The sequence below is a fragment of the Lipotes vexillifer genome, unplaced genomic scaffold, assembly GCF_000442215.2.
Source record: "Lipotes vexillifer unplaced genomic scaffold, Lipotes_vexillifer_v1.1 scaffold394, whole genome shotgun sequence".
NCBI lineage: Eukaryota > Metazoa > Chordata > Mammalia > Artiodactyla > Lipotidae > Lipotes > Lipotes vexillifer.
Genome location: NW_006791731.1, coordinates 500,574 through 525,312, shown reverse-complemented (window position 1 = coordinate 525,312; position 24,739 = coordinate 500,574). Strand labels below are relative to the sequence as shown.

Sequence of the window (24,739 nt, the reverse complement as noted above, 5' to 3'; positions counted from 1 at the left end):
CCCGCGTCCCCTGCATCGGCAGGCGGACTCTCAACCACTGCGCCACCAGGGAAGCCCAACGTAGCAGTTTTGTTCATCTCTGTTTTTTGTCTCTGTTGTCAAAAGAAAAACAAAGCTGCGTTTCTGAACGTGACTCTGTTGTTTTCCTCCAGAGTAACTGAAATCAGGTTCCCGTTTTCTCGGCTACCTCCGTTTGGGGTCTTGGCTGTTCTTAGGGGAAATTTGCTGATAAAGCTAGCACGAGGCCCCCTGAGGGAGGGGCCTGCAGTGCTCTGAGGTGCTTCCTGAACGGCCCCCAGCAGCCCGGGTGAGCGGGCCTCAGCAAGGGTGCTGGGTCCCAGGGAGACCTCCACCCTGGGTGGGGGCACAGCCCCTGCACGGAGGCGGCTGCATGACCCCCACGTCTCCTGGCAGAGTGGGAACAGCTTCCACGTGCTGGATCAGGGCCAGTTCGCCAAGGAGGTGCTGCCCAAGTACTTCAAGCACAGCAACATGGCCAGCTTTGTGCGGCAGCTCAACATGTGTGAGTGCGCTGCCCCGGGGCCCCGCTCGCCGGCTGCCACGGCCCCCAGCCTCTGACCCCTGGGTAGCCCGGAGGCATGGCCCAGATCCCGCGCACCTGCAGGGGGAGGGGTGTCATGGGGGGTGTGGAGTCTCCCTGAGACCGAGACCACCCAGCCGCCTCAGGCAGGGCTCCCAAGAGGGCAGTGCTGGGCACTTCCCCACTCCCCCAGCCTCCCTCGTCCTCCAGTGGGGCAGTGGCCGTGCCGGAGTGAGGGCTGGGTCCCCAGCCCTGAGGCAGCACTGCCCCATCCCGTCGCGCGCAGATGGCTTCCGGAAGGTGGTCCACATCGAGCAGGGCGGCCTGGTCAAGCCAGAGAGGGACGACACCGAGTTCCAGCACCCATGCTTCCTGCGCGGCCAGGAGCAGCTCCTGGAGAACATAAAGAGGAAAGTGACCAGCGTGAGTAGCCCTTCTCCCTCCCCCACGTCCCCGGACTTCCCTCCAGGCCGTCAGCAGGAGCAGCGTCCACCCCCTGTCCTGCTGGCCTGGCCTGGCTGCACCGAGCCCTCTTCCTGCTGGCAGCCCCTCCTCCGTCAGCCACCACAGCAAAGGCCCCTCCAGACCGGCAGCCCCTTGGCCCTTTCTGCTGTATCCCGCCCCCCCCAGGCCACCTCAGTGACTGCTCCCCTGGGGACCCAGGTGTCCACCCTGAGGAGCGAGGACATAAAGATTCACCAGGACAGTGTCACCAAGCTGCTGACCGACGTGCAGCTGATGAAGGGGAAGCAGGAGAGCATGGACTCCAAGCTGCTGGCCATGAAGCAGTAGGTGCTGGGGCGCCGGGCAGGGGAGGTGCTGGGACCAAGAGGCCTCCTGGGGAGCAAGCAGAGGAGGGGGAGGGGGAGGGGCGCCAGCGGAGGTCCTCTCCCCCCAGTCCCGCCCCGCAGGCTCCAAGACAGACGCTTCAGGCCTTCCACTCTCCAAACAGAACTAGGTTCAGGCTTGCACAGCCTCCCACCCTGCCAGGTTGAACTCGTTTCCAGAAGGTGGGGTTGGACCTGGTTCCCACGGCAGCAAGCAGAGCTGGGCCCGGAGCAGCGGCCACGCCCTTGGGCTCCTCACGCAACCCCTGGCAAACTCTGAGCGTGTGCCTGGCATCACTCAGCAGGGGGGTCGCCTCTCTTCAGGCCTGGGAAGCAGGAAACACTTTGGGTTCTTTCTGGAACCCCTGCCCCTGGGGCATGTGTGGCCACCACAGAACCAGCTCTAGGCTCCCCCGAGCCAGGACCCCTATGGAGGCTGGCTTAGGTCTCCTCCCATGTACTTGAGGCCCTGGGGACCTCAGGAACCCCAGCCCGGGGTGGCTGTCCATGTCTCGGTGTGGCCTCAAAGCCGCTCAGAGGGCCGGCCGTCATGCCCCCCAGACCATGGAGGATGCTCCTGGGCCCCGACTACTCACATCAGGGCCCAGCAGAAGCCCCTCGCTGGGTGATACCTGGAGATGGGACCGGGTGAACTTGGCCTCTGGGACATGGACACCTCTCAGGGTGAAGCCAGGAGGGTCTCTTGCGTGTCAACAGGACATGCTGGGGGCTGAGCAGGGCTGGCCCCCTGGAGCGGCAGACCGTGTGGGCTGCTCAGGTGGCCCTTTCTGCTTCTCGAGCCCACCTCTGGTCCTCTCAAGGCACAGGACAACCCCCCCACATGCCGCCCTGTGGCCTGAAAGCTGTACTGCCCCCTTCCCCTGGACTCCCCTCGCATTCTCAGCCTCGGTCTAGGGAGAGTCGGCCAAGGGTGGGGGCTGCCCTCAAGGCTCTGCCACCTCGACTGTGACCGAGAAAGCCCCGGGGGTCTCGGCCCAGATCCTGGGGCGCACCAGCGGGCCCTGCCCAGGTCTCCACCACAGCCTCGCTGCCCCCGCACCTGGCACCCCTGCGCATCCTCCCCTCACAGCGCAACAGCGCAAGGTGGGGCAGGGGCCCTGGCCTGGCCCCCAGACCGTTCCACAGCCTGTGATCGGGTGGGGTGGGGATGGGCTGGCAGCTGGGCTTGTGGCGAGACGCAGTCCCCCACGGCCCTGCTCCTGCCCGGGTGGGGTGGAGTGTCCATGGGGCTCCCCGCAGCCCCCCGACGGCACCTTGTCTGTTGCAGTGAGAACGAGGCCCTGTGGCGGGAGGTGGCCAGCCTGCGGCAGAAGCACGCCCAACAGCAGAAAGTCGTCAACAAGGTGCGACGCTGGCGGGCGGGGCACGGGGTCCCTGTCTGCAGCCAGGCTGACCACCTCTCCCCTTGCAGCTCATCCAGTTCCTCATCTCGCTGGTGCAGTCGAACCGGATCCTGGGGGTGAAGAGAAAGATGTGAGGCACTAGGCATGCCCACCTCCTGTTGGCTGTGTCCTGGGGGCCGCCGAGGCCGGGGACACAGCTAACCTGCCTCTCCCCACAGCCCGCTGATGCTGAACGACAGCAGCTCCGCGCATTCCATGCCCAAGTACGGCCGGCAGTTCTCTCTGGAGCGCATCCATGGCCCGGGGCCCTACTCGGTGAGCGGCGGGTGCCGCATGGGGCGGGGGGTTGAGGCGGCAGCAGGCGCCGCATGTGGTCACCTCCCTCTGGTGGCAGGCTCCGTCCCCGGCCTATAGCGGCTCCAGCCTCTACCCCTCAGACGCTGTTGCCAGCTCCGGACCCATCATCTCCGACATCACCGAGCTGGCCCCCGGCAGCCCCTTGGCCTCCACAGGCGGGAGCGTAGCTGAGAGGTGGGCCCGGCGCCTTCCCAGCAGGCGGGAGCGGGTGGGGCTGGTGGAGGCGCCTGCTGATACGTGTGCCCCCCTGTGCAGGCCCTTGTCCAGCAGCCCCCTGGTTCGAGTCAAGGAGGAGCCCCCCAGCCCACCTCAGAGCCCCCGGGCAGAGGATGCCAGTCCCAGCCAGCCGTCCTCCGTGGTGGAGACGCCCCTGTCCCCGACCGCCCTCATTGATTCCATCCTGCGGGAGAGCGAGCCTGCGCCGGCCGCCTCGGCCCCAGCCCTCAGCGATGCCGGGGGCCGCCCCCCCTCGCCCCGGCCTGCCTCGGCCCCCGAGAAGTGCCTCAGCGTAGCCTGCCTGGACAAGTGAGTGCCATCTGCTCACCCGCTGGCCTCTGGAAGCACGGCCGGGCCTCTGACGAGGGCTGGACACGGGCGGTCCTCAGGCCTGCGGCTTAGGGCTTGCTGGGGATGAGCTCGCGGACCTGGCCCTGAGCACAAAGCTCAGGGCTGGGGAGGGAGACAGATGCCAACCAGGTGGTCCCACGGCCCTTCCACCGCAGAAGCCCAGGTGTGTGGCCAGGCCGCCCTCTCTTGCAGCAGGCTGCTGGGTCCCTGTGTCTGTCCTGCTGCCCCAGAGGTGGGCAGGCGAGGGTGGGGCCTGGGGGTCTGCCCGGCCCCCACCTGCAATCGGGGGGCTCTTGTCTTTCTATCTTGCAGTGTGGCTCGCGCTCCACAGATGTCTGGGGTCGCCCGCCTCTTCCCCTGTCCCTCCTCCTCTCTACATGGCCGAGTCCAGCCAGGGTTAGCGCTGTCCCACTGGGGAGGGAGGAGGGCTCTGCCAGAGCTCGGGCCCCTCCCCAGCCGCGGACCAGACCCCCAGCCCAGCTGGGAGCACTCAGCCCTGCCTGGTGAACAGGCGCCCCGGGCTCTGGGGCCCCAGCCAGCACCCCGAGTTGCTGACTGACAGAGGGTGGCCCAGGGGTTGTGCTGACTGGCCTCCTCTAAGGAGAGGGCAGGGCCTTTTGGTTCGCAGCCGCCAGGCCTGGTCTCTTTCCTGGCGGGCACCGGGGGAGAGGCTGGCCCAGCCACCGCTGAGCACGGCTCCTCGCCGCCTCCTGCTGTCTTCCGGTGCAAAGGCCCAACCTTACCGAGCCTGAAGATCTGGGCGCCCACCCCATTCTGAGCACTGACTCCTCCTTGGCCCTCCTGCCGTCTTGGCCCAGCCTAAAATGCTGCCAGAGGCCTTACGGGGCCTCACGGTGACCAGGGACAGCGGGGCCTGAGCCACTCCCCCAGGGTGGCCAAGGATCCCGGCCCCGTGCACACTGCCCCACCGGGCCCGGGCTGGCAGCGCAGAGGGGCCCTAACTTGGAGGGCCTCCCGTGAGCCCGAGCAGGGTGGGTGGTGGCCGAGGGGAGTCCTTCTCTGGCAGGTGGGTGTGAGCGCTGGCAGGAAGGTGCCTGGGTGGGGACGCCCGGGGTGCCGCTTCACCCCATTCCCTCTGTCTGGCCAGGACTGAGCTCAGCGACCACCTGGATGCCATGGACTCCAACCTGGACAACTTGCAGACCATGCTGACAAGCCACGGCTTCAGCGTGGACACCAGCACCCTGCTGGACGTGAGTCCCGGCCCCGCCCTGCACCTGCCCCGCCCCGCTCCGCTCACAGGCACAGCCTGACCGCCCTCCCTTCCCTGCAGTTGTTCAGCCCTTCGGTGACAGTGCCTGATATGAGCCTGCCCGACCTTGACAGCAGCCTGGCCAGCGTGCGTAGGGCATGGGGGTGGCGGGGTGGCGGGGGAGAGGATCCGGGAACCCTCACCACGCTCCCTCCGCCCCAGCAGATCCAGGAGCTCCTCTCTCCCCAGGAACCCCCCAGGCCTCTTGAAGCAGAGAGCAGCAGCCCTGACTCAGGTGAGCTGAAGCTGCCCGCACTCGGCCCCCGCCCCCGCCCCCGCCCCTGGCCCCGCGCCGGCAAGCTGACCTGCTCGGCCCCGCCCCCGCGCCGGCACGCTGACCTGCTCGGGCCCCCTCAGGGAAGCAGCTGGTGCACTACACGGCCCAGCCCCTGCTGCTGCTGGACCCCGGCTCCGTGGACGTGGGGGGCGGCGACCTGCCGGTGCTCTTCGAGCTGGGAGAGGGCTCCTACTTCTCCGAGGGAGACGACTACGCAGACGACCCCACCATCTCCCTGCTGACGGGCTCCGAGCCCCCCAAAGCCAAGGACCCCACTGTCTCCTAGAGGCCCCAGGAGGAGGGCCGGCCTGCGCCCCACGCACCCCCACCCCACCCCCACCCCCCAGTGCAGGGCTGGTCTCAGTAGTACCAGGCCGGCTGGGCGGGCATGGCCCCCAGTCAGCACCGAGGGCCCAGCCCCATGAGCAGTTGCCTGCTGGGGCCTTCACGGCCACACTCGGACTGACCGGTACGCGGGTGCTCATAGAATTGTATTTTGGATTTTTACACGAGAGTCCCCCCTTTCCCCTTCTGTAGAGATATACAGGCATATACATGGACGGACGGACGGACAGACGAGAGAGATCTATAAACGACAGGCTGTGTGTGTGGCCTCCCTGTCTGTTTCCTGCCGCGGGGGTCCTGGGGTGGGTGGGAGGGGTGAGGAGGGGCACAGGGATCTCAGAAGGGGCTGGAGGGAGGGTAGATGGGCACAGCACACCTGAGCCTGAGCCTGAGCCTGCCTGGCTCCACTGGGCCGTGTGCACGCAAAAGTCTTTATTAAAGGACCGGGGAGGGGTCAGAGGGCTCCTAGGAACTCCATTGCCAGGTCTGCACCAGGTGGAACACAGGTGGGTGCACCGTTGTGTATCTGCCCAGCAGAGCCACCTCTGCTCTGCACTCGTGTCACGAGGGGCCGGGCTGGCTTTGGCAAAAGGGAGGCACGGGGTCTGGCAGAGGAGGGAGGCAGTGGGAGCGCAGCACCGCCCCTGGGTCAGGCAGCCACCGGTGAGCACGTGCATGCGGCACAGGGGGCAGGGGCCGGAGCAGCCCACCCGATGTCCTGCCCCACCCGGCTCACGCGCTGCTCACTATTCTCCCGGCAGCCGCCAGGAGGCAGGGGTCAGGGAGATGTGGCCTGTAACCCCTTGGACTCAAAGGGCACCCCCAGGTGGCCTCCCTCTCCCCAAAACACCACCATGACCCAGAGGAGACAAGGACCTGGGGCTGAGCAGCTTCTGGTTGGGACAGGGGCAGCATGGCTCCGAGACCAGCACCCAGTCACCTCCTCAGACGCCCACCTTGTTGGGCTGTGGATGTACGTCAGGGCACACCTGGCCCGGCACAGCCTCGGGGTTCCACCAGAGGTGGGAACAGGAGCCCGGGGCTGCCCCCACCTCCCTAGCAAGCTCTGGGAGCAAGGTATCCCGAAGGCCACACTCAGGATGTATCAAGGGGACCATCCAGCCCAGTCGGTGCCAAGAAAACTGGGCAGGGCTGGGGAGGCCTCAAGCCAGTAGTTATCAGGGAGGCCACTGAGAGGGAGGCCCTGGATGAGGGTTGGGTCAGGCCACCAGCCTCATCCCAGAGCCCACCCCAGGGGAGCGCCCCAGCACGTGGCTGCCCCTCCCCAGGGGCCTGTGCACTCGGCCTTTGCGTCCTCTGCAGCCTTGCCTTGGGGTCTCTTAGCCCCTCGAGTCAGTCCTGATTCTCAGCCCTCTCGGCCCGCGGTCCCACCCGAAGCTGAAGTCCACTTCTGGGCAGCCCTCGGCACACGGGGCCTGGGAGTCTGAGGCCCCGCCTGGCGGGACAAGAAGTCTTGGGATGCAAGGAGGTTGCGTCCTATGCCGCGCTCCCCCTCCCCCCAGCCCAGCCACAGCTGGGCAGCTGCTCCAGGCCCTGGGATGCCGAAGGGACCCAGATCCCCCTCCCACGGTCCAGCCCAAGGGAGGCCGCCCCCGCGGGACTGGGACGGCCACCACCTCCCAGCAGCCCCGTGCCCTGGAGGCTGAGGGAGCTCACTGTGGACAGCGCTTTATTGACACATTCAGACCCCTGGGCAGGATCGGCACAGCTCCCGAGTGCTGGCACCCCCCACGGGCCCAGTCTGCCATCCCTGAGGGGGCAGGAGGGTGCCCCATAGGGGCAGAGAGGCAGCATCGACCAGCCAGGCCTCTCCCCAGCACACAGGCGGGGGGCCGGCTCCAGCCATGGGCAGTGAGGCAAGGCGGGCAGCCGCAGCAAGGAGGGCCAGCCTGGAGTGGCTCAGGCCCTGACCGTCGGGGCCTCGTAGTTGAGCACGTAGTAGTCGTGGACGTACATGAGCACCGCCACCGGCTGCCCGATGATGAGTGTCAGCCACACGGCCGCGTTGCCGTAGTTGCCACGGAAGAAGCGGCCCACTATCCAGGCCAGTGGGATCTGGGGACACGGGGGCCCGGTTAGCAAGTCTCAGCGACCACGGGGCTGGCTCCCGGGCGCGGGGCGGATGCCAGGCCACGCAGGGTGCTCACCTGAGCCATCATGCCCGTGAAGGCCCAGAGGCGGAACATGCGCAGAGGGATGCTCACCAGGTACTGGGTGGGGGTGAGAGGGGCGTCAGCTTACCCCTCGGCCACCCCCGCCCGAGGTGGGGCCAGACGCGCCCACAGGGCACTGACCTCGTGGAAGAAGGCTGAAGCCAGGAACACCCCCATCCTGGCTGCCCACTTGCTGCTTCCCCTCCGGAGCTGGGCTTGTATTCACTTGGCCTAATGAAGTTGAACTAAACAGGGAGAGGGAAAACCTGTATTGGACCAGAGGGGAGAGGGTTACATTGGGAAAGATGACAGTTTAATTGGGAAAAAACCTTGAGGGGACCCACGCAAGAAGAAGAAAGTGCATTTTGACTTTTGAGGGAGAAGGAAATCATAGAGCAGCAGACATTTGAGGAACTACCGGAACTGAGAAAATTCGATGCAGAGGCACCAGGAGAGTATTTCCCTAGGGAGCATGAGAAGTCTCCCAGGGGTCGGAAAGCTGGTGGACCATTGTCACTTATGCCAGCACTACCATCTGACCTCAGCACTGATGATGCTTCGTGAAGAGAAGTAGTCTGGAAAACAATTGCCCCCGGGATGTTCCAGTTCTGCCAAAAGTAGGTGACGGACTCAGAGTTCCTGGGGGTCGGGAAACGGCGGGTGACCGGGCTGCGCCAGGGCCCTGCCCCCCCAGACCCCGGCCCCACACCCAAGGCCACCCACCACCAGTCCCGATAGAACTCCCGGTCTCCGAACTGCATGAGCTCGGCCACGGCGTTCAGGCAGGAGTGGAACAGCCAGTAGAAGAAGATGAGCCAGATGAGGTGGTTGGGGACCTGCGGGGAGGCGCGTGCCAGGTTCCAGAACCCCACCACCCGCCCCCCACGTGCCCCCACCCACCAGGCTGCTCACCGCCAGCTTCAGGAGGCGCTCGATGATGCGGGAGTGGTCCATGTCCTGCAGAGAGAGAGTGCTGCTGGCTCCCTCGGTCCCGCCCTCAGACCCCACCCCGCGAGGGCCTGCCTGCTCACCTTGAAGGGCTTCATGGAGTTCTGGATGGTGGGGACCATCCACTGCAAAGAGAGCAGGGTGTCAGCTCGCTGGCCGCCCGAGCTACCCTCCTCCAGCAACTCCCCCTCCCCGCACAGCGCAGCGCCCAGCCCAGCCCGCGTACCTGCTGAATCAGCCCCACCATGAGCTGCGTGAGGAACAGCTGGAGGAGGAAGCAGAGAACAGCGGGCTGAGCCCCCCGTGCCCCGTGGCCCCCCAGCCCGCGAGGCCCGTAGCCCCCAGCCTCACCATCTCAAGGAGCCGCCGCAACAGGAAACGCTTTCGGACGCGGGCGGAGCGGGGGAAGTTGAGCTCGTAACACAGGGTGGGGGCAAAGAGGAAGTAGTACAAGTCTGCAACGGGAGGGTGGGGCTAGCAGGCCACGCCCCAGCCCCCCCCCCGCAGCACCCCTCCCCCAGGCCACACCCCTCCCCCAGGCCCTGGCGGGGGTTCTCACCACGGTAGGTCAGGTTGTCAGGGTAGCTCACGGCGCACTGGGCAGCTCCCCCGTTGGCCTTCTTACCCGCAGCAGCTACGAGCAAGTGGCAGGGCGGGGTGAGGCTGCGATGCTGCCCGGGTCCAGCCCCACAGCAGGCGGCAGCCCCGGGTGGCCCCAGCCCCAGGCAGCCCCTCACCAGCCTTGGCCTTGGCCCTAGCCCTGCGCTCTCGGCACCACAGGTTGACGTCCCGATAGGAGAACAGCTTGAGGAAGAGGATGGTGTACACCATCAGAGCCAGCACGGAGCCCACTGCAGGAGAGGCAAGCTCAGGCCATGCACCTCCCACACTGCCCACAGGAGAGCCACGGCCACAGGGGCAGCCCCTGTGGCTCACCTAGGTCTCTCCTACGGGCCCGAGACAGGTTGGGATGGGGCTGAGATGGGTGGCCCACCTGGAGTGATGGACTCAAGCAGGAAGGCCACAGCCGCCGGGAAGCAGAGAATGGTGGCCAAGTTGACCACGTGCAGCAGCAGCCCTGCCTGCTCCGTCAGGGCACCCTGGGGTGGGGGGGAGGAGCACAGCGCTCAGCCGGGGGCCCCCACTCCCCGGCCAGAGGGTCTCCCTAGGGCATGGCTGCCAGGCCTGTGGTGCAGCCCCTCCCGGGAAAGCCACACACAGCCCCAAAGCCTGGATGAGACACAGTGGGCCGGGCTGCTGGTCTGCCCTAAGTCTGGCTGGAGAGGAGCAGACCCCCGGGCAGGGCGAGGGTGGGCGTGAGGGCGCTGCTCACCACAGCCAGGCGCTTCTCCACCTGGAACGCAGCCACGGCAAAGATGTTGGCCACTGAGGACAGAAGCGCCACAGGGCAGGTTCAGGCCCGGGTCAGCCCTGTCCCCACCCGAGGCCTCCTGGGCACTCAGCTCACCAATGACCAGGCACAGAGCGGGCCAGCTGTAGGGGTTCTTCAGAAACAGAGACACCACCTGGATGGGATCCACCAGGATGCCGTACCTGCAGATGGGCAGGTGGGGGATGAGGGTCTGAGCGGGGGGGGGGAGAAGGGCGGGGCCTGATCTGGCAGTGGGTGGGGCAGGGCCAGGGCCCACTCACTTGATGAGGTTCTCTAAAAATAACCGCGCATTGCTCAAGACCTGCAAGAGAGAGAGAGAGAGACACGACCCCGTCATCTCTGGCCCCGGAGCAGCCACCCCAGCTCCTCCTGGCACCCGTAGGTCCGAGCAGCAGCCTCCATCCTGCAGGCCCAGCCCTGCCTGACCTCACGCCAAGCTCCAAGACGCGCAACCCACCCCGTGGACGCCAGCGCAGGGACGGGAAGCCCCTCGGCACTGCCCCCGGCACACCAATGAGGAGCCGGCCCCGACACCAGGCACTTCTCAGATGCCTGTGTCTTCAGCAGCAGACAGAGACCCACGCCGTCCAGCAGCCCACATCCATCCCACCGAGCTGGTGAGGGCCCCAAGGCCACAGCAACAGTCCCAAAGTCCAAGCCTGCCAGATGGAGCCGCCACCCACGCCCAGGGCACCGCCCTGCCAGTCAGGCCAGTCCTCATAGAGCCCGGCTGTGTGGCAGGCGCTGCACCGGGAGTGCCCACGCCCTGTGTGGGGGGGTAGGAAGAAGCGGGCCAGAGTCCTGAGGGGCTGGGGGAAGCTGGGCCTCGAGCGCCACACTGTGACTCACGCCCCTGCCCGCCTCGGCCATTCCTGCAGCAACAGCAGCTGAGGATGGAGCCCCCATCACAACAAGCTCTTGCCTTAGCCAGTGGCTGGGTGCCTGGCTTTCCTCTGCAGGGACAGGGACCTGCTCCCTCACCCCACAAGGCACAGGCCCCGTGCAGGTTACGGAAGGGCTGCAGAAAGTGATGCTTCTCCAGGGGGCGCTGGTGGGCTCAGGGGGCGCTGGTGGGCTCAGGGGACGCTGGTGGGCTCCCTTACCAGTCTCACGAGGAGGCAAACAAGTTCCGAGATGCGGCCCGGCTGCCACACCCTCCCCCAGTCAAACGCCAGAGCAGCCAGCTTACCAGGACACACGCGGTCCTACCCCGCGTGGCGCCACCCCACCCGGCGGTAGCCTGTCCTGAGAGCTCACAGCAGGCGAGAGCTGGAGCTGCAAACAGGCAGCACCCACCTGGAGGCCCAGGCTGCAGAGGGAACGCAGCGCGGGATGCACGTCTCCTACAGGAAGGGTGTGGCAGAGGTACCAGAAGCAGGGGGAAGTCTTTGGGGTGACACCAAAGGGCCAGGTAGGCCCAGGGGCTGCAGGGGAGCAGACAGTGCTGCCCAGGCAGCTGAGGGCCTGCCCCGCAAGACCCCCTCTTCACAAACCCAGCCTCGGCCGGCAGTGGCCTCCAGAGACCAGGGACACGTCATCTCCTGGGTCTGGGCTGGCCAATGGCCCGCTCTCCCCTTGCCCAGCCAGCTTCTCACCCACCAGGCTGCATGGTGCCCCACAGCTCCCCAGGCAGCCTCCTGGGGCCACAGGCAGGGAAGGTGCGGGAGCCCCTTGTACACGGGCAGCTGCGGGAGCCACGCCCAAGACAGGCGGACACGTCGGGTGGAGGGTCAAGGGCGGACACGTCGGGTGGAGGGTGCCACATCAGCCCTGAGTGGCGGGGGCAGGGCCCAGAGAGGCCCCTGCCCCCTGCCCCGCCCGAAGGCTGTACCCTGGAGCGCGGGACTCTAGCTTCCTGTGGGCCAGAGCTGCTGGCCCAGCCCCGCCAAATGCCAGGGGAGCGGGGCCCCTGAAGCAGTGGCCTCGACCAGGCCGCAGAGTGAGGCAGGCGCGGGGCTCCCCGCTCTCACCCTCCTGAGACTGAGGGAGGGGGGCCCAGGGCTAGAACCGTATTCTCACCCCTGCTCCCCCAAGTCCGGGCCTGCCCGGGGGCTCCACGCCCACAAGGGCCATTTGGAACAGAAGAGGAACCTCTTCCCGGAGCCCCAAGACCACTCACACGTGCTGCCAGGAGGCGCTGCGCCCACAACGCCCCTTCCACAGCCCCAAGGCCCACCAGCCCATCTACTCCTTCCTGCCCACACGCCAAGCCAGAGAAGCCCCTCAGGAGACCCCAGTGCCCCTCGGGCACAGCCCACGGCACAAAGGCTCCCATGCTAGCCCTGCAGGCGTCTCCTGGGATGCAACAGGGACAAGGGTTGAGTGTGTGCCCTCCGGGGGCGCAGCATGCGGCCGCTGCAGGGACGGCCACCGCGACCCCTCTCCACTCAGCCCAGCCACAAAAGTTCTGGCCACCCACCCCAGGGGGCATAGCTCGCGCCCCACCTGGCCACAGGGACACCTGCTCCAAGATGCCACCCTACTTACCAGCATCACCACACACCAATTCAGGATGCCACGGTAGTTGTTGAAGCCACTGTCAGAGCTGAACAGAGAATCCTGCAGGCGGTGGCACCTGGAAAGCAAGAGTGGGCACCCGCAGAGCCCCAGGCAGTGAGAACCCCAGGCAAGGCCAAAAGCAGGCCCACGCCGCAGCCCTGGCGACACCTGGGAACCTGGCCACGCCCAGCCCCTCCCTCTGGGCAGCGCACACCCATCTGCCCACCATCCTACTCCCCCACTGTCACCAGAGAGGGGCCAGGCCGTGCCAAGCTCTCAGGAACACTCAGAGGCCTGCCGCTCCACGCTGCAGGTGGGCGGGGGCACGCCACAGGCAGGAGCTGGCTACGCGGGGCCCGAGTCCCCCGGGCTGGAAGTCCACCTCCCTCCACAGATGCCTCTGGCTGCCGCCACCCTTGCTGGCTAAGGAGTGGTGATGGGCCCACAGGAAGAGTCCACCCCAGGGGTCCGGGGGCCCACCCGGCAACGTTGGACAGATGGGGGGGGCGAATCTGCCTTTGCAGTCGGCCCAGCCCACCACCCAGTGAGCCAAGGGCCCCACTCCAACCGCCTCCTCCCTCCATTTGGGCCACACAGGTCCCAGCGGGCACCGGCACCCGGGCGCTGGGCGCCTGATGGCAGGGAGGTCTACAGTAGAAGCCAGCGGAGGCACTTTCGGTGGCCATAAGCGCTCCCACCCAGCGCCGGGGTTGGGGGACACAGACACAGACCCTCGCGTCCCTGCCTGACCCTCAGAGCGAGGCAGAGGTGGAGGGGCCACAGCACGGCGGGGCAAGGCTCAGACCTCGTGCCGGTCCTTGGCTGCAGCCCCGCCTCACCCCAAGTGCCCTGCCACCAGGAGGCCTTCCACGGCATTGAGCAAGGCCTCCGGTTTTGTAAGAGAAGAAGCCAGGGCCTCCCCTTCCTTCCCGTGGACACAGCTCCACCTCAAGAGGCAGCTGGGGCACAGAAGAGAGGGCCTCCGGGGGTGGCCCTGCCTCTGTGGCAGGCCTGGCTATGGCTGGGGTCAGCACTCAGATGGCCGCACCCAGGAGATGAGGAGCCAGGGAGGACGAGACGCCACTCAGCATCTTCAGCCAGGGCAGTGCTGACGGTCTGACCTCTGCCTTCCCAGACCGAGGTCTGCCCACACCTGGCCCACCCGCCTCTCCCAGTCACAGGCCTGGCCTCCTTGCACCTGCCCTCCAGCACCATCCTGGAGCACACGCAGCGGGGCTGTGAGCTCCACCCCAGGCGCTCTGCCTTTCGGAGAGGCAAGCAGAGCTCCAAGGCCCAGCTCCCCAGACGGGACAGTCTCTGGGCCTCTCCACTGGACGGGCTTGCCCAGAACCCTCCCCCAAATTCAATCCCAGTCGCTTTTACTGGAAGCGTCCCGAAGCCACCTCATGCCACAACCTGCCAACCGCCATCTGCATGTCCACGCCCGGCTCGACACGCCCAGGGGACTGTTTCACAACAGCGTGACCCCTGCCCGCTTTGGGCCACTGAGAAGACCACGCTGACTTTATCTGCAGCAATCTCTAAGATGAAAATGGGGGTGGGGGAAGGGTGGCATTTTCCAAACTTGACAACAAATAACATTATAAAAGCTCTCCCGGATCACTGCTGTCAGGCTCCTAAGGCCTTCCCCAAGCCACCCACACCCGCCCCTCAGGTCCCTCCACCAGCCTTCTGACCACCCCCAACCCAGGCAGCTCTGTGCCCCTGGAGGTCGGAGGGCCCGACCCAGGGAAGGAAGCCCACCACCCACCAATCCCCCCAGAGGTCCAGCCTTGCCGATGCGGTCAGCTACAGTGGACCAGAGGGCACCAGGCATGGTTGGCATGGACGCGGGGCCTCGCCGCCTCGCCCAGAGCTCTGTCACCCTCTCCCCTACTGCAGGCGCTGCCCACACCTCTGTGCCCTGCATCGGCCCGCCCACCTGCTCCCGAATCCCACCCAGCCAGCAGGGCCATTCTAACTCATCACAGGTATCACCTCTTTCACCGCCTCACACCAGCACTGGGAGGCAGGCACACGGGGAAACTGAGGCTCACCGAGGTTCAAAGCCTGCCCAGAGGCACAGCCCCAAGTGTGGACCACACACGCAGGACCACACGGTCCAGCTCCAGGGCCAGTTAGAACAAGGAGGGGGCAGGGTGCCAGCGCGCCTCCCAGCTGCCACCCCCTTGGCACTTCCTGCAGTTGGGTGGGCTCCCCGTGTCCTCAGTCCCTGCTAGAGAGGGAGAAACAGAGGACACCCCAGAGACAAACCCCTGGGAGAGCCCCACGACAAGAAGGCCCCGCCTGGAGGGCCCGTGAACCAAGGGCTGGAGGTCGCACAGGCGAGTGTGGCGCACCTGAAAGGAATGAGCTGAGAGGCAGGGCTAAAGGGGCGGCCCTCCTTGCGGCCCCACCCAGAGCCTGACCGCGCCTGCCAGGCGCAGGTGAGCAGGAAGTGTCGGGAGGGGAGGGAGGAAGAAGGGGGAGGAACGCGCAGGGAGGAGGGGCGGCGGGTGAGAGGAAGATGACGGGGAGGAGGGGCGGCGGAGGCCAGATGCCAAGCAGGCAGACACAGCAAGGCCTGGTTCTGCCCCAGGAGACCCAACCCCTGCGGCATCTGGCGTGAGGGACAAGCGCACAGAGCCTGTGTGTCCTGCAGACCCGAGGGGACTGTGGCCCGTCCCTGCCAGCTCCAGCTCCTCTCCCCAAGGGTCCCGACCTTGACGGTGGGCAGTCAGGGCTCCTGCTGGCTCAGCTCAACTAGCAGGAGTACAGGGGAGGCTTCTGGCCACCTGGCCTGCGTAGAGCAGGAAAGTGACGGCCCACCCAGGGTGACAGCTTGGCCCAAAGCTGGCACGCCCCCCCATCTCATACAAAATGACCCCAAATCCCACTCCCTCCAGAGGGAGATCGAGCCAGCCATGCCCCTGACTCCTGGAGAGGATATTGTGGGGAGGTGGCAGAGGGGACTCCAGGACACTCCTATCCTTTGCATCCTCCCTCAGGCCCACCTCAAGCCCACAGGAAGCCAGCACCCCTCAGGAGAGCCGCCCTCCTGCCCCATGGTGCCATCATGAACTCTGCGCCAGACCTTTGCTCACACTGCTCAGTGCTGAGATTACCTTATCTCCCAGGTGAACTGTGCGCACCCCAAGGGCAAGGACAGTGCCTGCACCACAGCTGCCCTTGCCCATCCCCTCCCCACAGTACCCAGTGAAGAAAGCCTCGGTTCTTCTTTAACGAGAGAGCAAATCCTTGCCAACCCACTGACAGGTTGCCCACTTCCTCCTTGATAATCTCTAGCTCTGGAGCTGCTTCCAAATCCGAGTCCCTGAGGGCCCCTTGGCCGGGAAGGCTCCGGTGGGGGGAGGGGGCGTGGAGAATGGCAAAGCGGCCGCCTGGAGCCAGCTGCAGGACTTAGCCAATGGCCAGGTGGGCCAGGTCCTCGCCATCAGCCACAGCTTGCTCTCTACCCGCTTCCCATTAGTCCTTCAGCTAAGCAGGGAGACCACCTGTGGGTGTGCCCACTTCAAAGCCCTCTCCTGTACCCCAGCCAGGGGTGAGAGTCCCAACACAGGACCCATCTCTGACCCTAGAGCAGGCATTTGTGCTGGTAATATAAGCAGGACCCCAGGCCGGTCAATCGCTGGGTAAAGGATGAGGGACCTTTGTGAAGACCATTCTTGGGAGGGCCTGCAAGAAACCCTCTCGCACTGCCCCCTGCCCCTTTCCTCAGGCAGTCCCAAGCTCCTGCTGGCCCACTCCCCAGCCAGCCCACCCTCCTCTGGGAGCCTTATCTACCCACAAGGCACCCCTCATAGCCCTCAGGAGGGGCCCCCTTCATCACACACCGCCAGACGCCATCCATCTCCTTCCAGGAAGAAGACAGTACGGGTGGCTGGAACCAGCCCACCTCGGGCTCCAGGCTCTGGGCTCACCCTGGGAAAGAGCCTCAGGACCCACCTAAAGACGGGCAGAGGGAGGGGCGTCTGGAAGCTGGGCCGCTGCTGGCTCCCCTCGGCGCCCCCACCTGTGTGACTCTGTCAGGCGACCCTCCACCCCTAACCTCCCCGCGGAGGCCCCAGGGGCACACCTGTCCACGCAAAGTCCGGAAGCCAGGCTCTCGGGCTCGGAATCCGAGCTGCGGCGGACACGCCTGGGGGCACAGCGAGGGTCGCGCAGGCCCCGGGTCGGGGTCAAAGGTTAGGGTCAGGCGCACCGCTACCTCAAATCCCACTGGCCGCTGCCCACGTCGACGTCTCCGTCCTTGTCCTTCTCCGGGGCAGGCGCGTCCCCCCCGGCGCCCACGTCCCGTACCTCCTCTTCTGCCGCCGCCGCGGGCCCGCTGCCGCCCTGGCTCGAGGGCCGCGACCCCGTCCTCCGGCGCCGGGAGCCGCTCGCGCCGCTGCGATCGCCCATGGCCTCAGCCCGCACCCAGCCGCGGCGGAGTCTTGGTCCACCGCGCTCGCAGCGCCCGAGGCCCAAGGCCCCGCCTCCGGTCCCTCGGCCAGAGGCCGCCACCGCCCCCTGTCGGCCGCCGTAGCCCGCGCCGCCAATCAGCGCGCACCCGCCGGGTCCTCCCCGAGCCCGCGGCAGCGTCGCTCCCGGAGCTGCTAACTGGCCCGTGGCCGCGGCGCGCGTCCATTTGTAGTCCGCTGGCGCGCGGGGCACGCTGGGAGTTGTAGTCTCATGGCGCGAGCCGGCGCGCGGAGGTGGGCGCGCAGCCAGGGGCGGACGCTGCTCCCCGAGGGCCTCGGCGGGAAACGCGCGGCTTCCTGGCAGCTGGAAGCCCCTCCTGACCGCTGCCTGACCCTTGTCCCGCTCTTTAAACACAGGGTTTCGTCATGCCTCAGCCCAGGCGCGGGGTGTGGGGATGGAGGTTATTTATGAAATGCCTCGTGCGTTACTGTCAGACAGACACCAGAGCGTTGATGCTCCGCGAGCCCTCTAGTTACTACCGTAGGCCCCCGCTTTTCCTCCGCTTAGGTTGTTCAGACAAGCGCCAGGCCGAAGGATGGAGCGAGAGAAAGGCCCCAGGCCCCGCGTCCCGGGTACCTCCGCCTGGCCCACCTACTCCCAGGGCAGCACCTCTCCCCTGCAGGCCCAGGACGGGGAAGGGCAAGGGTGCGGGCCCTCGCCCCCACAATGGGCACGCCCAGCCCGCCTCTCCACCCAGCCCCTTTCTGCCCTCGTCCGCAGACTTGCAGAGCTTCCTGCGTTTCGCACCCGGGCCAGTTTTGCCAGGGCGTGGGGATCCTGAAGTGCCAATTCGCGGGGGCCCAGAGGCTTCTGTGTCATTGCACTGTCTGCAGTCATCCAGTCGTTAAATGAAGCAACTAATACACCATAACAACTGCACGGTGAGAACCGTGGGCAGGCAAGTCCGGTCCCACTTGGCTTGACGTGCATTTTGCAAAGAGCATGGAGTGTGAGTATCCTGGATTTCCGGATGCGAGGGTTCACTGGGGGCTCAGGCCTGGTTTACCCAAGAAACACCCCTAGCCGCAGAACCCACTCCATTCACTCCTCTGAGGTAAGCAAGGCTGAGAAGATCACCTCTCTGAAAGCAAACAAACCCAGAGGCTCAGCCTGAGGTCAGCCCTCCTTCCCGCCGGGCTTGCCCTGGATCCATCACCTCCACGGAAAGGCACCTGGGCCCCCTGGTGACACGTGCTTCTGCCACCGGACCATTTGCGGCTTATACCAGCCTGGCATCCCTTCCTGGCAGGCTGAGGCTACCTTGCAGGTGTTTTCGAGTAGCCTGCTAAAGGGGCCGCCCTCATTGGGCGCCAGAACCCCTCCTGCGTGCCCACATGGCCCAGCCTCGGTGGGTTAGGACCAGCCCCGTCTCCTATCCAGTGTCCAAGAACGTTCGTCTGTTCCTAGGCAGACCTGAGCCAGGGGGAGCTAGGCCTTTCTGAGTACTGATCCCAAGGGAGGTCGGACGCAGGAGAGGGTCCTCTCGGGAGCCCGCAGCGTAGGGGTGAGACCTGGGAGCTCTGGCCCTCCGTCCCCAGACCTCTCCCAGGCAGCTAGTGGTAAGCTCCCCACCCACGCCCACGTGTCTCCGCGCACCTTGTGGCCCTGCCATCCTCCAATACAGAGCCAAGACTAGAGGGCCGGCCCGGACTGGCACGCTGATTGGTAGAGGGGAAGACCGACGGCTCAGGCTGCCAGTAGGCCCAGAGAGGCTGAGCGCCGTAGCCAACGAGGAGTGAAGGGCCGTGTTAGAAGCGGCTGCCTGTGTCCGCGTCCAGGCTCCAAGTCGTCGGCAGACGAGAAGCAGTAGGAGTGAGGGGACCAGGGTGGACTGGGGAACGCCAGAAAGGACCGATCTGACCGGGGGCTGTGGGGGAACCAAGGGTTCCACCACCGAAGTTGAGAGCAAGATGAAGGCCTCGAGCCAATGGGAAGGCAGGGGCTGTGAAGGCACCAATAAGGAAGAGCCCCTGTACCAGCGGGGTGCAGGGCCTCTCTGAGGGAGGCGGAGGCCTGTGGTTGATAGTGGGCGGGACCTCTAGGAGGGAGGGAGGGCCTACGCCAGCCCCGCCCACAGCCCCAGCACCTCAGGATCCTGGGTGAGGTGCGGCCCAGACCCACAGGGGAGAGGGAAAAGGTCAAGGTAGGTGAGGTTGTTTGGGGACAAATGTGTGCATGAGGAGTTGTCGAAGAAAGCTCAGTGGCGAGTTTCCCTGCCGGTGGAAGCAACACCTGGGCCGGTGTGAGGAACCTGCAGGTCTGGCCGAATAAAGGGCTGGAAGGGTTTTGGGGTTTAGAAAGGGCCTCGGGCTGACACTAGGTGGGAGGCACCGCAGGCAGGCCAAGGAAGCCTGTGAGGGAAGACACTGGACATGGTGACCAGCAGCCTGTACCGCCTGTTCCCTGGAATGCAAAGTTCTGTCCGTGGACACCTGTGGAGACAAGGGTGGGCTCGTCCCAGGCACCGGGGAGGCAGCCTCCATCCTTCCACCCCCACTGCCCCTTAGAGTCTTGGAGAAGCAGAAACAGTCAGTCCAGACCGCGAAGCTGAGGAGCCCTGGGGAGGAGTGGACCTCTGAGAGCCTTCCTCCCTGGCCTTGGTGCCCACCCAGGTGTGAATCTGAGTTTAGGGTGAGTGGGGTATTGGGCAGGGCTTGTTCTCTCCCTGAGGCTCAGAGTCCTCATATGCAAATTAGGCAATGACTCCTACCTATCCTCTACCAACACTGGGGGTTTTCCTGAGGTTGTTAAGGCGGATAACGCTCCCCAGAAGGGGGCGCCCACCTCCAGGTGAGCCCCACCCTGGGCAGCAGGCCCACAGGCTATGGTCTGTTGCAGGTCAGTCTCCCCTGCTGTCCATACCAGTGGAGTCTGGGTGGGCCTGTCCCCTGCCAGCGTGCAGACAGCTGCTCTGGCCCTGGGCTGACCTGGTTTGACCACATGTCTCCAAAGATGTGGGACCTCTCAGCTCATGCCTACCTACCTGGGTGCTGAGGGCATTTGCTGGGGTAGGGGTCCATGTCCCTGGGCTCTCTGAGCCCAGCACAGCCCTGCCCCTCATCTCCTCAACATGACGTCCTGTCTAGAGCCCGAGGGCTGTGGGTGGCTGTGGGCGGCTGTGGGAACGCCTATGACCCCTGGGCACCTCCTCCCCAGAGCCAGCCTGGCCCAGCTACCTATGGAGGGCTCCTCAGTGTGGGAACATATCCCCTGAGTCTGGGAGTCAGGATGTGGACAGCAGGCTGCAGGAAGGGGTCAGACCCCACACCCTCTGCTGTCACCATTTTCTCCAGTGGCATCGAGGAAGGCTCACTGGTGGCTGTCAGGCCTGTAGGGACGGCAGGAGCCCCTACAGGAAGACTGGGGGTACCCCAGGCCACAGGATTACAGGCCCTGCTGTACCTACTCTGGCCATCCTAGATGAGTCCTGGGCCAGATCTGACTGCAGCCTCCCCCAGCTCCTGGCACAGAGCGGATTCACCTGCCACGGGAGACATGCTAACTGCCTCGCCTTCAGGGGTGCGCTCTTGCCTTTGGTCTGACAAGCCGGCCCTCCAGGGTGGAAGACTGCCTCCTCGAAAAAGACACGGGCGCACCCCAGCAAAAGGCAGCGGCGCGACTCCAAGGCTGCGTGGGTAGGATGCCACTCCCAGCACTGGGCCTGCGCCTGCCCGACCTCTGAGGAGCGGCAGGACCCGGAAGACGCCCCCTAGGTGACCCCAGTGCCCCCTGCTGCGCGGGCCCAGCCCTGTATACATCAGCCCGACACTCCAAGTTCTATCAAGAGTGGCATTTATTCTCCTCGTGGAGGTGCGGTGCTCCGGGGAGCTGGTGCTATTGTGCTTAGGAAGGAGGTCTGTCCGTCCGTCCGTCTGTCCGGCCGGCCCGGCCCCAAACGGGGGCGGAAGAGGGGCGCGGCCCGAGTAAAAATCCCGGCCTGTTCCGGGTGGGAGTATGTACAAGGCGGCGGGGCGCAGGCGGGGGTGGGGGCGGGGCGGGCCGGCGGCCGCAGCCCCCACCCGAGGGCCCCCGCATCTCGGGCCCTACTCATAGAATCGGTACAAAATAGGTGCTACCTAAACGTTCCTTCTACCTGAATTCGCTAAGTCGGTTATTGTGCTGCTTAGTTATGGGGGCGGGAGGGGGCCCATGGCTTTCCACGGCGGCGGCGGGGTGTGGGGAGAAGCGGGAGATCCTGGCCGGCCCACAGCCCTCCGGCCTTCTCCTTAGGTAGGTAGGTAGGCATGTGGGGTAGGTGGGGGTGCCTGTGTGTGCGTGTGCATGCGGGTGTGCCCAGCGCAAGCGGGGCAGGCCCCAGCTTGGGAGCTGTGTGAACACCAAGTTGGGATGTAGGGGTCTTGGACGTGGGCTCTGCTGTGCTGGCCTCTCAGGTCCGGGTCCCCCCATGCAGGAGCAGCGGGGTAGCAGCCGGGCTTGGTACCCACGGGGATGGGGCTAGCCAGGTCAAATGCTCCAGCGTGCACCTTTTCTTCTGGCCTGGAGCCCTGGACTGAGGTGACAGAGCCCTCATTGCCAGGGGATGGAAGGAATGGGATACGGTATGGGCGGCCCTGGTGGCGCTGGGCCTTGGGGCCCTCGGTCTGTGCCACCTGAGCTGAGAACCCAGGCCCAAGTAAAAGGCAGAGCCCCACTGCCCCCAGCACTGGCTCGGCGCTGGGGCTGGGAGGAGTGAGGGGCCCACGGTTAGGTCTAGGGACCGCGGCTCTCTCTGCACCTGCGGCCATCCCTGGCCCACCCAAGCCCGTTGGGCCCGTCACAAACATCACACACACACACACACACACACACACACACACACACACACACACACACACACACACACACACACACCCCGCAGGTCGCCACGTCCCTAGCGGACTCAGAAGGGGGCCTGGAACATAGTTGGTGTCTAATGAAGGATTGGTGGGTGATGGACGACTGAAGGAGGGGTCTTGGGGGTCAACCACCCCGCCCCGCCCCTGAAACCATTACACCCGCCGGCCTCTGCCGTGGGGGGGAGGAGGAGGAGGGAGGAGGAGGGGGAAGAAAGTCTGCGCGTCCGGCCCCGCGCAGCGTCCCTGATCTAGGGGCCTATGGGGTGGGTGGGGCAGGGGGATACCTGATTCTCAGTAACTCTAGAGGCGGCGGCAGCTTCGCATGCAGTGCGCATTATTGCTCTATAGTCGGCTTCGGACTAACTAAGAGGGACAGGGAGCGGGCAGCCCCGGGAAGGGACGGGAGGTGGGTGGGGCTGCATGCAGTGACGTCACAAAGGCGGCGGCCAATGGGGCGGGCCCTTGGGGCGGTGTCGCCGCCGAGGCTTTGGCATAGACGGGCGTAAGTTGGCAACAGAGTGAGGGCGGGGCCTGGGGTTCCAGGGAGGGGACCGGCCTCTGAGAGGCGGGGCCTGAGGCTCCCAAGAGGCGGAGCCCGGGTGGGGCGGGGTTCAGGGGCGGGGAAAGTGATACAGGACATCCCAAACCCCTGGCGTCGGCGGGAAGGATAGGGGCCGCAGCGCCCCTTCCCTGACCCGAGTGCAATCCGTTCATAAATATAACGTACAAATACAGAAAGAAACCCGACGCATCCGCAACCCCCCCCAGGGGGCTTTACCCGCAAAGCGAATACAGAGAGGTGTGTAGAGGGCTGTGCCCAGGTCTGCCTGCCGGGCCCCAGAAATCCGTCCTCCAACACCGAATGCCCGGGTACGAGGGAGGGGGCCCCGGGGCAGGGCGGGAGCGGGTTCTGAGGAGGTCGGATAAGTCCATGCGATTTGATATGCGTCATTATTATTCGTTATGGAGGACAGAGCCCGGGAAGCTGGGCTGGAAGAATTCGGATTTGGCAGGGGATGCGAGGCGAGGGTAGGAGAGCGGCTCGGACTGAGGGCCCAGAAGGAACCCAAGGGAGAGAGGTGCCGCCATCCGCCCCCCTCCCCGATCCCCAACGCGTCTAACACTCCTGGGGTTCAACGAACACTGAGGAGTAGGGACGCCTCTGCGGCCCCCCATCCTGCCCCTCCCCCGCCTGCTGCTGGGGAGGGACCGGCTCCCTGGACGTCTAGGCCGCAGGCCTGGCCCTGGAAGGCTTGGGAAGGGGTGGGGAAGACCTGAGTCTCTGCGACACGATCCAGGGGCGCAGAAGAGGGAGGAAGGGGGAGCTCCCTACCTCACCCCACCCCAGTCTTCAGAGACCTAACTCGGAGATGAGGTTCGGTTCTGGGTCTCCTCGACCCTATTGCTGGGAAATAGCCTGGGGCACCCTGGAGGGGAAGGGAGGGGGCTCGGGGTGGGTCTCCCCTCGGGACCCTATTGCTTGAAGGGGCCGGCAGGGCCCCTGGCGGGCGGGGCGGGGCCGGGCCCCCTCCCCCTATTGCTGTGAGGAGGGGCCCGCCCTCCGGCCCCTCCGCCTGTTCGCCGGCGGAGACCTCCCTGGGGGCCCGTATTGCTGAGAGCCGACCCGGCTGGCGGAGGCACCGCCGCCCTAGGCCTGCACAGGGCTGAGCTGCGGCGACGCGGCGGGCGCCGGGGCCGGGGGGCCGCCGGCGGCGGCGCCCTTGAAGCAGGCCGACTCGTAGTGCTTGTTGAGATAGGACTTGAGCGCGAAGCTCTTCTTGCAGCGCTTGCACTGGAAGTGCTTGAAGGCCGAGTGCGTCTGCATGTGCGCGCGCAGGTTAGAGCGGTCGGCGAAGGCCTTGCCGCAGTGCGCGCAGCCGAAGGGTTTCTCGCCGGTGTGGGAGCGCATGTGGCCCTGCAGCAGCCAGGGCCTGGAGAAGGCCTTGCCGCACACGCCGCACTTGTGGCGCAGGTCGTGCGTGAGCAGGTGCATGGCCATGGCCGGCATGGACACGTACACCTTGCCGCACGTCGGGCAGCGCCGCGCCAGCTGACTGTCCAGGCTGCGGTGCGTCTGCTTGTGGCGGCTCAGGTTCGACGACGTGGCGTACGTTTTGCCGCACTCGCCGCACGCGTGCCGGCCTCCCGCGCCGCCGGCCCCAGGCCCCGCGCGCGCCTCGGTGCTCGCCCCCGCGCGCGCGCCGCCCCGACCCCCGGCCCCCGATCCCGCACCGCGCGTGCCTGCCCCGACCCCGCCTCCGCCGTCGCCGTCGGGGGCCGCCGCCGAGGCCGTGGAGGGGGCGGCGGCATTGGCGTTGGCGGCCTTGCGGCGGGAGCGCCCGTCGGTGATGAAGAAGGCGTCAGCAGCGTAGCCCTCGCTGACCGCCGCGTCGCCGTTGATGTAGCCACCCGCGGCCGTGGCCAGCTCCGGGCGCGGGGTGGGCGGCGGCGCCGAGCCCGCAGCCGCCGGGCCCAGCTCTCCCCGCACGGCCGCAGCGTACATGGGCTCCGGGGACGGCCCTTTGAGCAGGGCCGCCTCGGCGTCGCCATCGTAGACAGAGGCAGGCCCCGCGTAGTCGAGGTATCCTAAGGGCCGAGGCGGACACACAGGGAGACAGCGGGAGGGGAACCGGGCAGCGGACGAGACACACACGGGAGGGCGGCGGGAGACAGCGGGGTCCGGGAAGGAGGGAACAAGGAGGACAAAGAATAAGGGGCCGAGGGACCGCGGGGCAGGGAGGATGGAGACGGCAGGGAGGGGAAGAGAGGAGAGGAGAGATGAGACAGGGCCCGGCCCGGCCCCGCCCCGCCCTCGCAGGAGGAGGAAAAGAGTCGCATCTTCGGGCGCGGCTGCCCC

At 66.3% G+C, this 24,739-nt stretch overlaps 3 protein-coding genes across 4 annotated transcripts in view; 1 reads left to right on the top strand and 2 right to left on the bottom strand.

The window, feature by feature from the left end:
* HSF1 (heat shock transcription factor 1) overlaps nt 1-5,567 on the top strand; it is a 19,833-nt gene extending 14,266 nt beyond the window's left edge. Inside the window, exons 2-14 of one of the 2 annotated variants that reach the window (XM_007464543.1) lie at nt 415-523; nt 828-964; nt 1,205-1,329; nt 2,657-2,732; nt 2,801-2,862; nt 2,951-3,047; nt 3,127-3,263; nt 3,345-3,614; nt 3,969-4,052; nt 4,765-4,870; nt 4,951-5,016; nt 5,095-5,164; nt 5,287-5,567. In XM_007464543.1, coding sequence (XP_007464605.1) covers nt 415-523; nt 828-964; nt 1,205-1,329; nt 2,657-2,732; nt 2,801-2,862; nt 2,951-3,047; nt 3,127-3,263; nt 3,345-3,614; nt 3,969-4,052; nt 4,765-4,870; nt 4,951-5,016; nt 5,095-5,164; nt 5,287-5,492 — 1,545 coding nt within the window. In that variant the 3' untranslated portion in view covers nt 5,493-5,567. The remainder of the gene's footprint in view (nt 1-414; nt 524-827; nt 965-1,204; nt 1,330-2,656; nt 2,733-2,800; nt 2,863-2,950; nt 3,048-3,126; nt 3,264-3,344; nt 3,615-3,968; nt 4,053-4,764; nt 4,871-4,950; nt 5,017-5,094; nt 5,165-5,286) is intronic. The other variant, XM_007464544.1, reaches the window with a different exon arrangement.
* Nucleotides 5,568-7,471: 1,904 nt separating this feature from the next.
* On the bottom strand, nt 7,472-16,987 carry DGAT1 (diacylglycerol O-acyltransferase 1). The gene is made up of 17 exons (XM_007464603.1): nt 16,794-16,987; nt 12,554-12,641; nt 10,327-10,367; nt 10,142-10,227; nt 10,007-10,059; nt 9,668-9,773; nt 9,411-9,524; nt 9,233-9,307; nt 9,025-9,128; nt 8,900-8,938; nt 8,757-8,798; nt 8,638-8,682; nt 8,449-8,561; nt 8,258-8,364; nt 7,867-7,940; nt 7,720-7,782; nt 7,472-7,627 (listed from the first exon to the last, which is right to left on the bottom strand). The coding sequence occupies exons 1-17, from the start codon at nt 16,985-16,987 to the stop codon at nt 7,472-7,474; spliced, it is 1,500 nt and encodes a 499-aa protein (XP_007464665.1).
* A 6,420-nt stretch (nt 16,988-23,407) lies between these two features.
* Nucleotides 23,408-24,739, bottom strand: part of SCRT1 (scratch family transcriptional repressor 1) — a 3,363-nt gene continuing 2,031 nt past the window's right edge. The window contains exon 2 of the mRNA XM_007464542.1: nt 23,408-24,468. Within this exon, the coding sequence (XP_007464604.1) occupies nt 23,531-24,468 (938 nt within the window). The 3' untranslated portion in view covers nt 23,408-23,530. The remainder of the gene's footprint in view (nt 24,469-24,739) is intronic.